The sequence below is a fragment of the Ornithorhynchus anatinus genome, chromosome 16, assembly GCF_004115215.2.
Source record: "Ornithorhynchus anatinus isolate Pmale09 chromosome 16, mOrnAna1.pri.v4, whole genome shotgun sequence".
Classification (NCBI taxonomy): domain Eukaryota; kingdom Metazoa; phylum Chordata; class Mammalia; order Monotremata; family Ornithorhynchidae; genus Ornithorhynchus; species Ornithorhynchus anatinus.
Genome location: NC_041743.1, coordinates 8,927,772 through 8,941,994, shown reverse-complemented (window position 1 = coordinate 8,941,994; position 14,223 = coordinate 8,927,772). Strand labels below are relative to the sequence as shown.

Below are 14,223 nucleotides of genomic sequence, written 5' to 3'. Positions count from 1 at the left end.
ATAGAGTTTTAGTCCTCAAATCTATAGTTTTATTCATCTGTCTGGATGAAAGTCTCCATCATCAGCGTTATCATCCTAAGAATACCACCACAGCACAGAGCCTGAGAATTCTTACCCTCTCATCAGAGCCCTCCATTGACTTGGGTCAGTCTGCAGATCCCAAAGATACAGAATTCAAGGGCCAAGGACAAATGAAGAACCAGAAAAGGCCAAGTGCAGCTTAGACTCGCTCCTTGCATTCCTGCTTGTCCATGTTTATAAATGTAGGGACACCATACAAATTGGCTGGGGCTCTGGTGCCCATGCACACATGGTTATAGGGTGGGAGAGCGAGTCACAACCCAATGATCCACGAAAGTGGGTACCCTCTATCTACAAAGCAAAAAACATGAAACTCGGAGCAAACAAAAGCAATACTTAAAGGGCACAGTGGAGTACAACAAAAATTGAGTCACGAGAACAGTCACGATAACAGCAGGTAGACTACCAACATACAGAACTCAGGGATGTGCAGCACCATAAGCAATAAAGAAGGCCCAGCAGCTCTTAGCCTGTCAAACAAAAGACTAATGAGCCACATTTAGACACGTAAGAAATCAGTCAGCCCTACTGATTAAATGCAAGATATATGTATGTGCAAATGTATGAGTCAAATACATCTAGAAGAAATCACCATAAGAAAGACTGCCATCACAACAGTTCTAGTTTTGGAACAGAAGTTACTGAATGAAATAGTATAGAAATGCATTTAAGCTATGTGTTAATATATGGAGGATATTTCATTCCTAAATCACAAAACTAACCAAATTACTGGGGTAAAACCCAAATTACTGGGGAAAATTCCATCGATCCTGACCTTAATTTGGATAATAGTTCTCCTCGATCTGCACACTCCACAGTGATCTGGCGAATTAGTTCATGAAACACTGTGTTGTAAATGTTCTGTTCTGTCTTTAATATCTGAAGTACATCATGCAGCTGGAAGAAGACAAAGATAAATAGCATTTATACTGATCCACAGAAATTGGTATTAGTAAACTAATCTTGGGGAAAAAATCACTGTTAGAGACTTAGAGATTTAGGTGTATTTTTCTTATGAAATAAAATGCACATACTAGGATGGGATAGGTTCGAGAAGAAAATACTGGAGAGTGGTCTTCTCTGCTTGCCTCCACCTCATGCTATAAATAGAATAACTTAGATGACCTCTAAGAAGGAAAATTCTCTGGTAGCCTGTTTAGACTTCAACAGATGGTCTTTACCACTCAAGTCCTTATACTTCTCTGTCATCCTGTCTGGGTAACATCTGGGTTTCCATTCAAAAATCCATCAGTTTTTTCTATTATTAGAGAAGCAAAAGCTAGCTGCCCTAATTTTTTTTCCACACAGGTAATTTATGCCACATATGTTTGTATCAACAAAATTTTCTTCAGAAATCTTAGCTGTTAGTGGGGCAAGGAAATTATCTAATTCTTTACAGGCAGAAAGGTGTTTCAGCAAGGCCTTATAACAGGTTATTTCATGAGAAGAAAATTCCAGTGGTGCTCCTTTATAACCCTGTGACTAAATTCCTGAGGATAGGTAATGTCATGTGTAATGGGGAACTTGGAAAGACATTACCTTGGTTGGCCCCATTGATTTCTGCCCATCCACACCCGCCTTCTGAAGCAAGGTATCCATCACATCTTTCAGCTGGATGACTTCTATTCTTTTATTTGGTTTCCTAACAGATCGCAGAGCAGGAGTATGCAATTAATGTTATAAGAGAGCATTTTCAACCCAAAGGCAATAAACTATATCATGTATGAATGACATTCACTTAGTCATTCTCACCAGAAGCATTTTGGATAAGTTCTACTTACATGGATGGAAAGAGCAAGAGTCGGTTTTCACTGTCTTCCAGAAGAGTTGTGTATTTACTGCAATAAATCAAAGTGAAAATGTTACTTTAAGAAACCTTTCATAACTGGCCCCATCACTCTACATTGCCATGTGTGAGCTCTGGATTTTAAGAGGGCATCTTCAGAGATAGATAGTTCTTTGGCTTCCTTCAGCTAGCTCCTCAGGGTCTAAAATCTTTGGAAGTTCATTTTATCCTCAAACTGCAGTTTTTCTGCTGCAATTCAAGCCTTTTTATATTTACGCTGTCCTTAGGGGAAATGGAGAGCAGACACATCCAGCTTCAAATTTTCAATTTGTGAGCAATCTGCAGTCAATGTAAAGAGTCAGAATGAGGCTTATTTTGACCAAATGGAATTCAATTTTGTATGAACTTCCTAAAAGGAAGTCCTAAACATCAATATCACAGGAAGAATCCACAGAACTCCAAATAAGGTGGAGATGATAACATAAATGAAGTTGGGAGTGTAGCGGCACTCTAAGTCAGAGAGGGAAGTTGGGAGAGATGACCCAGATAAGTCTTGGGCAAAGCAGGCCCTTTATTTAGCATATACAAATACTTGACAGAAGGGACAGAGTCACTTTGCCACAAACCTGGCAAAGGGGAGGCTCCTGTCAAGAGAGGATAGTGTGGAGTATGGCCAAAGCAAATGTTTTTTAACCAAAGAACAAATTACATTTTCCTTCAAAAATGATTATCTATATTTTTTTAATAATGTATTAAAGGTGTTTTAAATTATTTTTATTTATTCCACACCACAATGCTGCAATTATACAATTGGCAATTATGTAAGAAAAGAGAAGTGGCTGTCCCTTTGACCTTGGGAACTATGAACTTCTCCTCAGAGAGGGGCTGAGTGAGAGGTAATCAAATATCACACAGCTGGTACAATAATTCCCATTTTAAGTCCTATACCACTCTAGCACAAGCCCTGCAAAGAATAAATGGGGATTAAGACTGTGAACCCACTGTGGGACATGGACTGTGTCCAACCTGATTAGCTTGTATCCACCCCAGTGTTTAGTACTATGCCTGGCACAAAGTAAGCATTTAACAAACATCATTAAAAAATACCTACAGTGTTTTATGGTAAGATACCATTTTGGAAGTGAAACACAAAAAAGTTCCCATTTTAGAAATGAAAGCTATGAGAAACTAATGTATAATCTCAACATTTTCCTCAAAAAAAAATTATCTTCTATCTGTTTGGGAGCAAAATAGATATTTGGAAGAAAGATTGTGCTATTCAATTCTGTAGAAATTATCACGGGAACATACTATATGAAACTGGATTAATTAAGCCAATTGCTTTCAACAAAATCAATGCCCATTGTGAAATGACTCTTCAAACAGAGGTTCTGTAAAGCAGCTAGTTTTGGGGTTTTTTCCCCCCAAAACTAAAGTAACTGGGTAAAAATGGAAAAATCACACAGAAATGTAAACTACTCAAAACCAATTTTTTGCAGCCACCCTTTGCCAGACCTGTACTTGATCTTTACAAAGTAGTAAAACAGCCAACCCAAACCTTTCCTCATTTCCCTCCTTATCAAGAGGAAAAACAGTAACTGAGTTCTACTTTGGACTTTCCATGACTCAAAAGACTCACTCATCATAATACTGCAAGCCGGTGACACCAGTATTTGACACAATATGAAATTCTTCAGGAATCAGAGTATCTATTAATTTCTTTGCCTGAGAAAAGAGTGATAATGGTAGAACAATGGAAAAATGGTTATTTATTTTTCTAGTTTTGCTTGGAGAAAATGAATTTTAATAATGACATTTCATTTACTAACTTGAAATGGCCCTTTCCTTTGGCAATGTTCATGGTGCTGTTTAGTGAACATTAAATATGAGGTAATTGTTATTGAGGACACTGCATTTGCATTTTCAATAATCAATTAATCAATGGTATTTAAGGAAGCAGCAAGGTCCAGTGGAAAGAAGACGGCCCTGGGAGTCAGAGTTCCTGGATTCTAATCCCAGCCACTTATCTGTTGTATTACCTTGGGCAAGTCATTTAAATTATCTGTGCCTCAGTTCACTCGTTTGAGAAATGGGGATTTAATATAACTGTTCTCCCTCCTACTTAGACTATGAGTCCCACATGAGACCTGATTATCTTGTATCTACCCATGTTTAGAACATTTAGAAATGCCACGACTATTTTTAATTTATTGAGTTCTTACTGTATGCAGAATCCTGCACTAAGCGCTTGGGAGAATACAGCACAACAGAGTTGGAAGACAAGTTCCCCGCCCACAATGACATAAGAAACATTATAATTGGCAAAGAATAAAATCTAAAATCTTCTTCAGTAATAACAAGGTGCAAATTATAAATATTTTCATATTGTGTGCTATTGTCCCCTGTATTTTCAACAAGATTTCATTCTATAAAATGAAATAGTTACCTTCCCTAGAGCAAAAATTGCTCTGGATAAAAAAGTTGAGGCAGGCAGAGAATGTTGTCATATGAATGTATTTGCAGGCTCTCTGTCATTGATATACTTCTTGCTGATAAGAGTTTCTCTTGCTATAAATAAGTAATGAATGTTGGGAAAGGAACCAATCTAGCAGTGTGATTCAGCCTATCAAAGGAATTCATTGTTTAATATTTTCAGGGTTTCCTATGAGCAAATGCCTTGCCAAACATTTATACTCACTTTATGAGATTCTGAGACACTCCCCGATGAGGGCTGTTCTGCTAACTCCAAATTCTCCAACTTTTTACTTTTAACATCATAGAGAAAGGAGACATCCCTAAAGAAATATGAATAAATAAATTCTCATTACATATGTGATAACCCAGTTGTTTTTTTATACTAAATTCCCCAGTTACAATTAAAAATATTTAACCTCTTTAGAGGGAGGTCATTCAAGAATGCCAAGTTTTAATTCTGATTAAAATTATTAATGACATGATAGAGCATAAACATTTTAGATTTGCCCTTTTGCACTCTTGATGATTTGGCAGGTACCTTGCCACATTTAGCAAGAAGGTAATGGGCTCTATTCTCCCCCTTCATTTTCAGTTAGATGCTAGTTATGTTGCAAACTCCTACCCTCTCTGGACTGAACAGGCAGGTACATGTGGAGAACATCAATGTATTCTATGTGCAAGGTGATATTCTTCCCTCTCTTCTTCCCCCACTGGTTAACACTGGAAAAATACGTCCTTACACATCCTTATACAGCCCATTCTCTCCAGAGTCAAGGCGTTAAGCTTTATCAAAACTGTCTTCCCCACATTTCCCACTACAGCAATTATGGCAAATTATGCTGGGATGTTTATCATGCCCCAAAGTCAGGAAGCCTATCAGGCTCTGTAACCTCTGGGAATGTATATCTGGATTGGGTCAGAGTTAGGAAATCCATCTGGGCCCAGAGTTGCCCTCAAGAGCCCCCTCTACTTGTGGATGACTCCCAGCCCTAAGTCTGGTGGGCAGGTCCACCTTCACCTGGGGGCCAGTCCACTGAAGGGAGTCTTGGATTAATCAAGAACTATATGTCACTTAAGTGGTGCCAACCCTTTAGGAGAGTTAGGAGGAACCAAGAAGTTTTCAGCTTTCCAAGGCCAGGAGTGGGGCTCCATATGTTTCTCTGAACCAGAGGGGAATCCCTTCAAGTCTCGTCACCACATGAAGGCATACCACTGGAGTGGAAGCACGAGCTCCAGACAACCATCTGACCTCAGGAGGGAACAAGAGACCACCCCACGGATTGACTAACTGACTCACAAGAACGACATAGCTGTTGGGAAGCTCCAACCCTGGTGCTTCCCCAGCATACACAAGTGTGAGTATGTTAGCACATTTTTGTAACCCTGAGAGAAGCCCAAAAGTTATTAACTTTGAATCCGAATCATTTTTAAACGAACCTACTACTAGTACATTCCTTTATTATTCATATCCTCTGATGTTCTCTGACTCCTCCCACACATTTCCGCAAGTATTTGGCACGTCTACTTAAATCATTTCGATTCTTGCTTTAAGTTGGAAACAACCTGTAAAGATCTTGAATGATTTTCGATGGGATGACCATTTTTCATCATATTAGGAGCTGATCAGAGTTAGTTTGTTAAGCCAAATTGGTTTCTGATTCATTATGTCTAATAAACAACAGAGGAGAGGATAGACGTGATCGGATAATTGTTTCCATATTGTTGACTGCTCGCTAAACTATGGTGGAGTATGTACATAGGATGAGCATAAGGATCCTCTTTCAGAAATGTGAATGCCAGAAGAATTCTGGCTTGGAATTTTTCTAACAGTTTAGTTTATTGCCACATTTGTGAATGCCTAATTATACTTCTAAAGCACTGTACAACCATTCAAGCCTATACAAATGCTTCTTATTATTACAACTATTCCTTCTATCCATGTTCCAAATGTAGGCAATAAAAATCACAGTTTCTTTGTGATGTTTGGATATTAGGGTTAATGACTCTTAGGTTCCTTTGACTTTTGGTTTTCTTGCCTGTATATTAGCGAGGAAGATTTGAAAATTGCCCAATAATGACACAACACACTTTGAAAAATGTGAAATGGCACAAACATTTTTTAAACATTCTCATAATAACACTTTCCTCAGAAAAAGTTAATTCTTCCCTTGTGGCCAGTAACTGAGAAGGTCACCTTCAAAGCACATTTTGCTGATTACATTCTCTAAAACATCCTTGAGATTCTGTTCTTTATAATAATATACTTTAGCCAGGGTTTTAATGATGCCAAGTTCTGGGGATGTACTTCCTCCTGCGAGCCAATGGCACAATGTTCTCACCAAAACTAGTTCCTAGGTATCATAAATTTTGACCTGCTAATGTTTTTAAGGATATAGTTTCAGAGACTCATAAAAGCAGCCTTTTTCAAACTTTCAGCTGGTCATTTCACTATTGTTTTCCCATGTGAAAGCCTCTACAGAATGACCTGAGGCACGGACTGAAATGTTGGTCTAGTGTAAAGAGCAAGGCTCTGGGAATCAGGAGACCCTAGTCTGGGAACTAGCCTCAGAATTTAGTCCCAGTTCTGTCACTGGCTAACGTGGGTGAAGACGTTACTTCAAAAGGTGCTGTACCCTCACTTGCCTACTCCCTTGTTGCATCTTCCATCTCACCATTCTTTTTCACTCCTATCCTCTTTACCTTCCAGCTCCTGTCAGGGAAATTGGATGGTCCGTTAAGAATCTGAATTTGTCCCGTCGAGTTGGGTGGTGCCAGATTGGGTTTGCGGTGCGCAGACCATCCTAAGAATAAGCAGAGATAAATCAGAGTTTAGCAGAGCTCACTTGCAGATATAAAAAAAAGATAACCACCATGTGCCACTCAAAAGGCACCTATGTTCTCTCATACTCCAAATATGGAGGTAGGCTATTACAATGATAGCAATGCATTCACAGTTTAGATTGTAAACCCCTCAAAGGTCAGGGTCTGTGTCCATTTCCCATATGTGTACGCTTTCCCAGAACCTGGAACAGTAGTCAGCACAGAGTAAGTGCTTAATACTATTAATAGTACAACTACTATGATTCTTAAATGACAACATGAACTAGGCACTTATGGTTTTCTGGATTTTATATTGTCACCAGTTCAGTAGTTCGGTACTGGAAAAAAAGAATAAGAAAGTAAAGGAATTAATCAACCAATGGAATTTGTTGAATGTTTAATGTGTGCAGAGCACTGTACTAGGCACTTGGGAAAATACAGTATAACAGAGTCGGGAGAGTTTACAAGGAGTTTACAGTCTAGAGAGGGGAACAATTACCCGTGGCATATATGAAACAAAATGGGACATGATTCATCAATAACTTCAGGTAGCTGAGGGAATTGATAGATGTTTGACAGCTCTGTGTTAGCAACAGTTAAAGGAAATGATAAAGAACTAGTCTTGCTCATGAATTTCCCTTCAAAATCTACGTATATGACAAAACTATAATGATATAACATTAGATACACATGTATATTGTATGTGTACATATATGTATATGTATAGATTTCTAAAAATGTCTAAAATTAAAAATAAAATGTTTCACTTAGAACTAATATACACACCTTAAATTCTTTGATACTTTTCACTTTTTTGGGGGGACGTAAAGATTCAGGACAAGTAGCAGCATTGGCTGTGGATGTTAGAGATACAAGAATCTCCTCTGGGATAAAATCATGCTGGAGAGTCGTAGGAAGAGGCTTTGAACGGTCCAATGCACTTGATTTCTCTCTTAGCTCTGGGAGTTCTGAAAAAGAGAAGGAAAGAACAGCTGCTGATAGAGTTGTTGGGAAGAGAGAGAGAGAGAAGAAAAAGTAAAAACACCATCTGTCATGTTATCAATTACAGATTATCTGCCTAAAAGGTCACTTTAATCCAGTTAATAAAATCCTACTGAAGTGGTTGCTCAAACAAGCAAATCGGCCAGTTGGCTAAAACAAACTCATATACTCTGGGTCTACTAATAATGAGAGACAGACAGACAAACACACTTATATTGGCTGTAGGCTGATATATTCACTTACATGCAAAGACCTATTTTATCTGATGGGAATGAAGGATGAGAATCAAACTCATCTTACTCATCAACTTGGAGAAAGCTAAGGTGATAAAACAAACAGATGAACATAATTGGAGTGCCTTTCCAGGAAGTTATCTGCCTAAGGGGAAAACTGCAAAAAAAGAAAAGGGACAAACGAATGGTTTCTGCAAATCGGTGAACATTCGATTCAGCTATGAATGATGATGTGGCTCAGCTGGGAGTACAGCAAGATGTGACTCGGCAACGCTCACAAACTCTCAACCCTGCCAGAGGTGATGGTAGCAGCAGTCACCAATTCTCTTCTTATCTACTCCTTGCTCGGCTTCGCAGATTTCTCCTTTGGTCAGGGGAGTCTAGCTGTCTAGCTAGAAACTGTTCACATGTTCACATATTTACTCTGAACACTACCACCATTCGCCCAACCCCCAAACCTTTAGGTATAAACAACAAATATTTATTATGTTATTTATTCATACCAATGTCCATCTCTCCCTCTAGACTGTAAGCTCAGTTTGGACAGGGAATGTGGCTGCTAATTCTGTTGTATTGTACTCTCCCAAGTACTTAGTACAGTGCTCTGCACACAGTAAGCTCTTAATAAAAATATTTGATTGATTAGGGACATGAGAAGGCAAATTCTTCTCCCTAGAGCTCACTGCAAAGAATTAAGGTAAAAAGAGTACCACTGAACAACAACACAAAATCAAATTCACTGAACTTTCAGATAAAATCTTTGGAATCTTTCTCTACATAAAGAAAAAATTTCAGAATCTGATCAATCAATGGTACTTGAGTGCTTATGTACATAGCACTGTATTACATGCTTGGGAAAGTAGAGTACAACAGAATTAGTAGACATAATCCTTGCCCATTAATGAGCTTACAGTCTAGAGGATGATCTGATGATCAGAAACACCAAGCAGTAGCCTGAAGTACTATACTAATTCTAAGGGTTACATTTCCAAATTTTATGGCTACTTTGACTTCTCAGTAGCCTGAAAGTTTCTTTTAGTCCTTTACCCTATGAGCCCATGCTAGTGTGTACAGCCACTTTAATTTATACATCACAGCAGTGAAAGTCAAAAATGTTTCATATGGATTTTTGTTCCATTGGACACCAATTCATTAGCGTGATGTAGGACAGCAATTATTTCAACGCTTTTCTAAATTGTCAAAAATTTAAGGTTATTCATTCATTCCATCGTATTTATTAAGTGCTTACTGCGTGCAGGGCACTGTACTAAGTGCTTGACTTATCACACAATAGCATGAAACATAGGAAATAAAATACACTTCAGCAGGGAAATTAAAATTTGGGTTCTCATCCGGGCCTTGAAACATGATATGTAAATTAAAAAAATATTTTATTTAATTTGATTACATAATAGGGTAGAAGAGTACTAGCCATCCTGTGGTAATATATTTCCTAGATTCCCAGGTAAGGACTAGGATAAATTGGCTACAATTTCTACTTATGGATTAATTAAAACTGCAGATTCCCTGCAGAGTTTTTACCTGTCTTTGCCATTATGGAAGTCAAGACCTTCAATTTTGGATTTTCTGGAGTTGGCACAGGTGGCGGCAAAGTCCGAGGCACTTTATTGAAAGACATACTGCACTGCGTCTGCTACCCTCCACTTGATGACTTGCCAAAATCTTAAATAATTATCTAGGAATAAAATCAAAGATGTAGTTGTAGACGTGATTTTACTCTGGGACAAAAACTGCTACCATGGGCCCCAGTCAAATAGAAATTAGGTGATGGATTAAGGTCACAAATCATCATCATCAACAATGGTGCCTATTGAGGATTTACTTTGTGCAGAGCACTGTGCTAAGCACTTGGGACAATACAAAGCAAACTTACGAATGACCTTAAATGGGCATTATGAAGTGGTGCCAGCAATTCCTTTTTTAAAAAAAATCTCAAAGCAAGATGGATTACCTGGTCCATTGAGCAGCCCATGCCCAGGGGCCCTAGGTGCCGCAGAGAATCAAAGTGGTATACAAGTGGCATGGCCTAGTGGATAAATCATGGGCTTAGGAGTCAGGACCTGGGTTCTAATCCTGCTTCAATCACTTGTCTACTGTGTGACCTTGGGCAAATCACTTAGGTCCCCTGTGCCTCAGTCACCTCATCTGTAAAGTAGATATTAAGATTGTCAACGTCACGTGGGACACAGATGGGGTCTAACCTAATTTGTTTATAATATGGTATTTAAGTGCTTACTATGTGTCAGGCACTGTACTAAGCACTGGGGTGGGTACAGCTAAATCAGGTCCGACACAGTCCCCATCCCTCGAGGGGCTCACAGTCTCAATCCCCATTTTCCAGATGAGGAAACTGTGGCCCAGAGAAGTGACGGACCCAAGCTCACACAGTAATAATAATAATGTTGGTATTTGTTAAGCGCTTACTGTGTGCTGAGCACTGTTCTAAGCACTGGGGGAGATACAGGGTCATCAGGTTGTCCCTCGTGAGGCTCACAGTTAATCCCCATTTTACAGATGAGAGAACTGAGGCACAGAGAAGTGACTTGCCCACAGTCACACAGCTGACAAGTGGCAGAGCCGGCATTCGAACCCATGACCTCTGGCTCCCAAGCCCAGGCTCTTTCCACTGAGCCACGCTTCTTCTAGTAGATAAATGGGGGAGTCAGAATTAGAACTCATGACCTCCTGACTCCCAGGACCGTGCTCTATCGACTACGCCATGCTCCTTCCCCTTATATTCAGTTATTCAATCTTATTTATTGAGCGCTTACTAGGTGCAGAGCACTGTACTGAGCGCTTGGAATGGACAATTCAGCAATAGAGAGGGGCAGTTCCTGCCCAACCCCAGCACAGTGCCTGGAGCATAGTGAGCGCTGAACAAGTATCATTTCTTTAGGAAAGTAGCTGGTCTCCTCTGGCTAGGGCCCGCCCCCATCCCAGCTCTGCCACTTGGCAGCTGTGTGACTGTGGGCGAGTCACTTAACTTCTCTGTGCCTGCAGTTCCCTCATCTGTAAAATGGGGATTAACTGGGAGCCTCAGGTGGGACAACCTGATGACCCTGGATCTCCCCCCAGCGCTTAGAACAGTGCTCTGCACAGAATAAGCGCTGAACAAATACCAACATTATCTTGCCCACTGGTCCTAGGCCCTGCGGGTGTCATGGCGGTTGCGCGGGTCCCACCTGAGGGGTCGACGACGAGGCTGAGGGAAACCGCCCCGCCCCCCCCCCGCCCCCCAACCACGGGGGCCTCGGCCGGGCATGCGCGCGCGCGCTCTAGCCGGACCGTCGTCATAGAAACCGCGCGCTCACCCCTAGTGACCGCCAAGCGCGGCCGCCGCAAACCTTGCAGCCGCTCTCCCGCCCCTCCCTCTACAGCCCGCGGGGCCCATTCATTCATCCATCCTTCCATCCATTCACTCATTCATCCATCGCTTACTAGGCAGAGCACTGTATTAATAATAATGTTGGAATTTAAGCGCTTAGTATATGCAGAGCACTGTTCTAAGCGCCAGGGTAGATATAGGGTAACCAGGTTGTCCCCACCTGAGGCGCCCAGTCTTCATCCCCATTTTACAGATGAGGTCGCTGAGGCCCAGAGACATGAATAATGATGTTGGCATTTGTTAAGCACTTACTATGTGCACAGCACTGTTCTAAGCGCTGGGGTAGATGCAGGGTAACCAGGTTGTCCCACCGGAGGTGCCCAGTCTTCATCCCCATTTTACAGATGAGGTCACTGAGGCCCAGAGACGTGAGTAATAATGTTGGTATTTGTTAAGCGCTTACTATGGGCAGAGCACTGTTCTAAGCGCTGGGGTGGGTACAGGGTAACCAGCTTGACTCACCTGAAGCTCCCAGTCTTCATCCCCATTTTACAGATGAGGTAACAGGCCCAGAGAAGTGAGGTGACTTACCCACAGTCACACAGCTGACAAGTGGAAGAGTCGGGATTCGAACCCATGACCCATGACTCCCAAGCCCGGGCTCTTTCCACTGAGCCACGCTGCTTCTCTAATACAGTACAATGCAGTAAATAGAGACAGTCCCACAATGGGCTTCGCCGGGCGGGGGGGGGGGGAAGACGACGACGGACAGACAGCAAAGGAACAGGCATCAATATAAATAGAATAATAGATCTATACAGACATACATAAGGGCTGGGGGCGGGGGGGAAGGCGAAAGAGCAAAGGGCGTGAGTCGGGCTGACCCAGAAAGGAGGGGGAAGCTGAGGAAAAGGGGGCTTAGTCTGGGAAGGCCTCATGGAGGACGTGCTTCTTCAGTAGGGCTTTGAAGGGGGGGGAGGCGATAATTATGGTATTTGTTAAGCTCTTACTAGGTGCAAAGCACTGCTCTAAGCGCTGGGGTTGATACAAGGTAATCAGGTTGTCCCATGTGGGGCTCATACTCTTGAGAAGCAGCATGACTTAGTGGAAAGAGCATGGGCTTTGGAGTCAGAGGTCATGGGTTCGAATCCCTACTCCATCTGTCAGCTCTGTGACTTTGGGCAAGTCACTTAACTTCTCAGTGCCTCAGTTACCTCATCTCTAAAATGGGGATTAAGACTGTGAGCCTCACATGAGACAACCTGATTACCTTATATCTATCCCAGCACTTAGAACTGTGCTCAGCCCACTGTAAGTGCTTAAATACCAACATTATTATTAATCCCTTTTATAGATGAGGTAACTGAGGCAAAGAGAAGTTGTGAGTTGCCCAAAGTCACACAGCTGACAAGAGGCGGAGCCAGGATTAGAACCCATGACCTCTGACTCCCAAACCTGGGCTCTTTCTACTAGGCCATGCTGCTTCTCAGGCAGATGTGAGGAGGGAGGGCATTCCAGGTCAGAGGTAGGATTCAAGCGCTTAGTACAGTGCTCTGCACATAGTAAGCGCTCAATAAATACTATTGAATACTACTGAATGAACGTGCACCAGTGGTTGACAGTGAGGCAGGCAAGATGGAGGTCCAGTGAGGGGGTCAACACTAAAGGAGTGGAGTGTGCGGGCTGGGCTGCAGGAGAAAAGGGAGGTGAGGTAAGAAAGGGCAAGGGAATGGAGAGCTTTGAAGTCTAGAGTGAGGAGTTTCAAGTTCTAGCTGTGGTGGAGCCTGCCTGGGGAGCGGGGGCCGTTTTCCTCTGGGCCACTGGCCAGCTCAAAGGGAAAAGCCTGCCGGGTCCAGTAGCTTCCAGATTAGTGTACACAAGCCCTTCAGGACAAAATAGGGTCGAGGGTTGGGGGGGGGGGGGGTTGATTTTCTTTAGAACCTTGATCCCAAACCTTTTTGCATGGGTGCTGAATGAATAATAAAAATAGTCATTCCTATTTATTAAGGACTTAATGTGGACAGGACACTATACTAAGCATTGGGAGAGTACAACAGAACACTGTATCAGAGACCTTCCCTGCCCCCAAGCAAGCTTAAAGCCTTTGATAAATAATAGTGGTATTAAGTGCTTATGTGCCAAGCACTGTTCTGAGCAGTGGGGAAGATACAGGATAATCTAGTCAGACGATTACCCCCGTCCCACGTGGTGCTCACAGTCTGAATTCCCATTTTACACCTCAGTTACTCAACTGGTCAAGTGCAGGCAGCTTAGCCTTAGAGTTGCCATCTCCAAACATTTGAAAATCCTTGAACAAAATGTCATTTATTTATTGATTTGAAGTTTCTCTGAAATTAGGGTTGGGTGGCATTTCCTGAATCCTATCACATCCTTACCATGAGTCAGATTTCTATTACATACCTATAGAACGCTGGTAGTGTTCTCTCATGATGCAAATGAGAGGATATAGCTCTCAAACA

General features: G+C 41.6%; 1 protein-coding gene across 2 annotated transcripts in view; it reads right to left on the bottom strand.

The window, feature by feature from the left end:
- AXDND1 (axonemal dynein light chain domain containing 1) overlaps positions 1 to 11,633 on the bottom strand; it is a 35,488-nt gene extending 23,855 nt beyond the window's left edge. The window contains exons 1-9 of one of the 2 annotated variants that reach the window (XM_007668938.3): positions 11,601 to 11,633; positions 9,940 to 10,093; positions 7,949 to 8,130; positions 7,043 to 7,143; positions 4,566 to 4,662; positions 3,507 to 3,592; positions 1,863 to 1,919; positions 1,621 to 1,723; positions 857 to 978 (exon numbers count right to left, since the gene is read on the bottom strand). In XM_007668938.3, coding sequence (XP_007667128.2) covers positions 857 to 978; positions 1,621 to 1,723; positions 1,863 to 1,919; positions 3,507 to 3,592; positions 4,566 to 4,662; positions 7,043 to 7,143; positions 7,949 to 8,130; positions 9,940 to 10,036 — 845 coding nt within the window. In that variant the 5' untranslated portion in view covers positions 10,037 to 10,093; positions 11,601 to 11,633. Of the gene's footprint in view, positions 1 to 856; positions 979 to 1,620; positions 1,724 to 1,862; positions 1,920 to 3,506; positions 3,593 to 4,565; positions 4,663 to 7,042; positions 7,144 to 7,948; positions 8,131 to 9,939; positions 10,094 to 10,369; positions 10,470 to 11,600 lie in introns of those variants that run through there. The other variant, XM_029081482.2, reaches the window with a different exon arrangement.
- Positions 11,634 to 14,223: the final 2,590 nt, after the last annotated feature.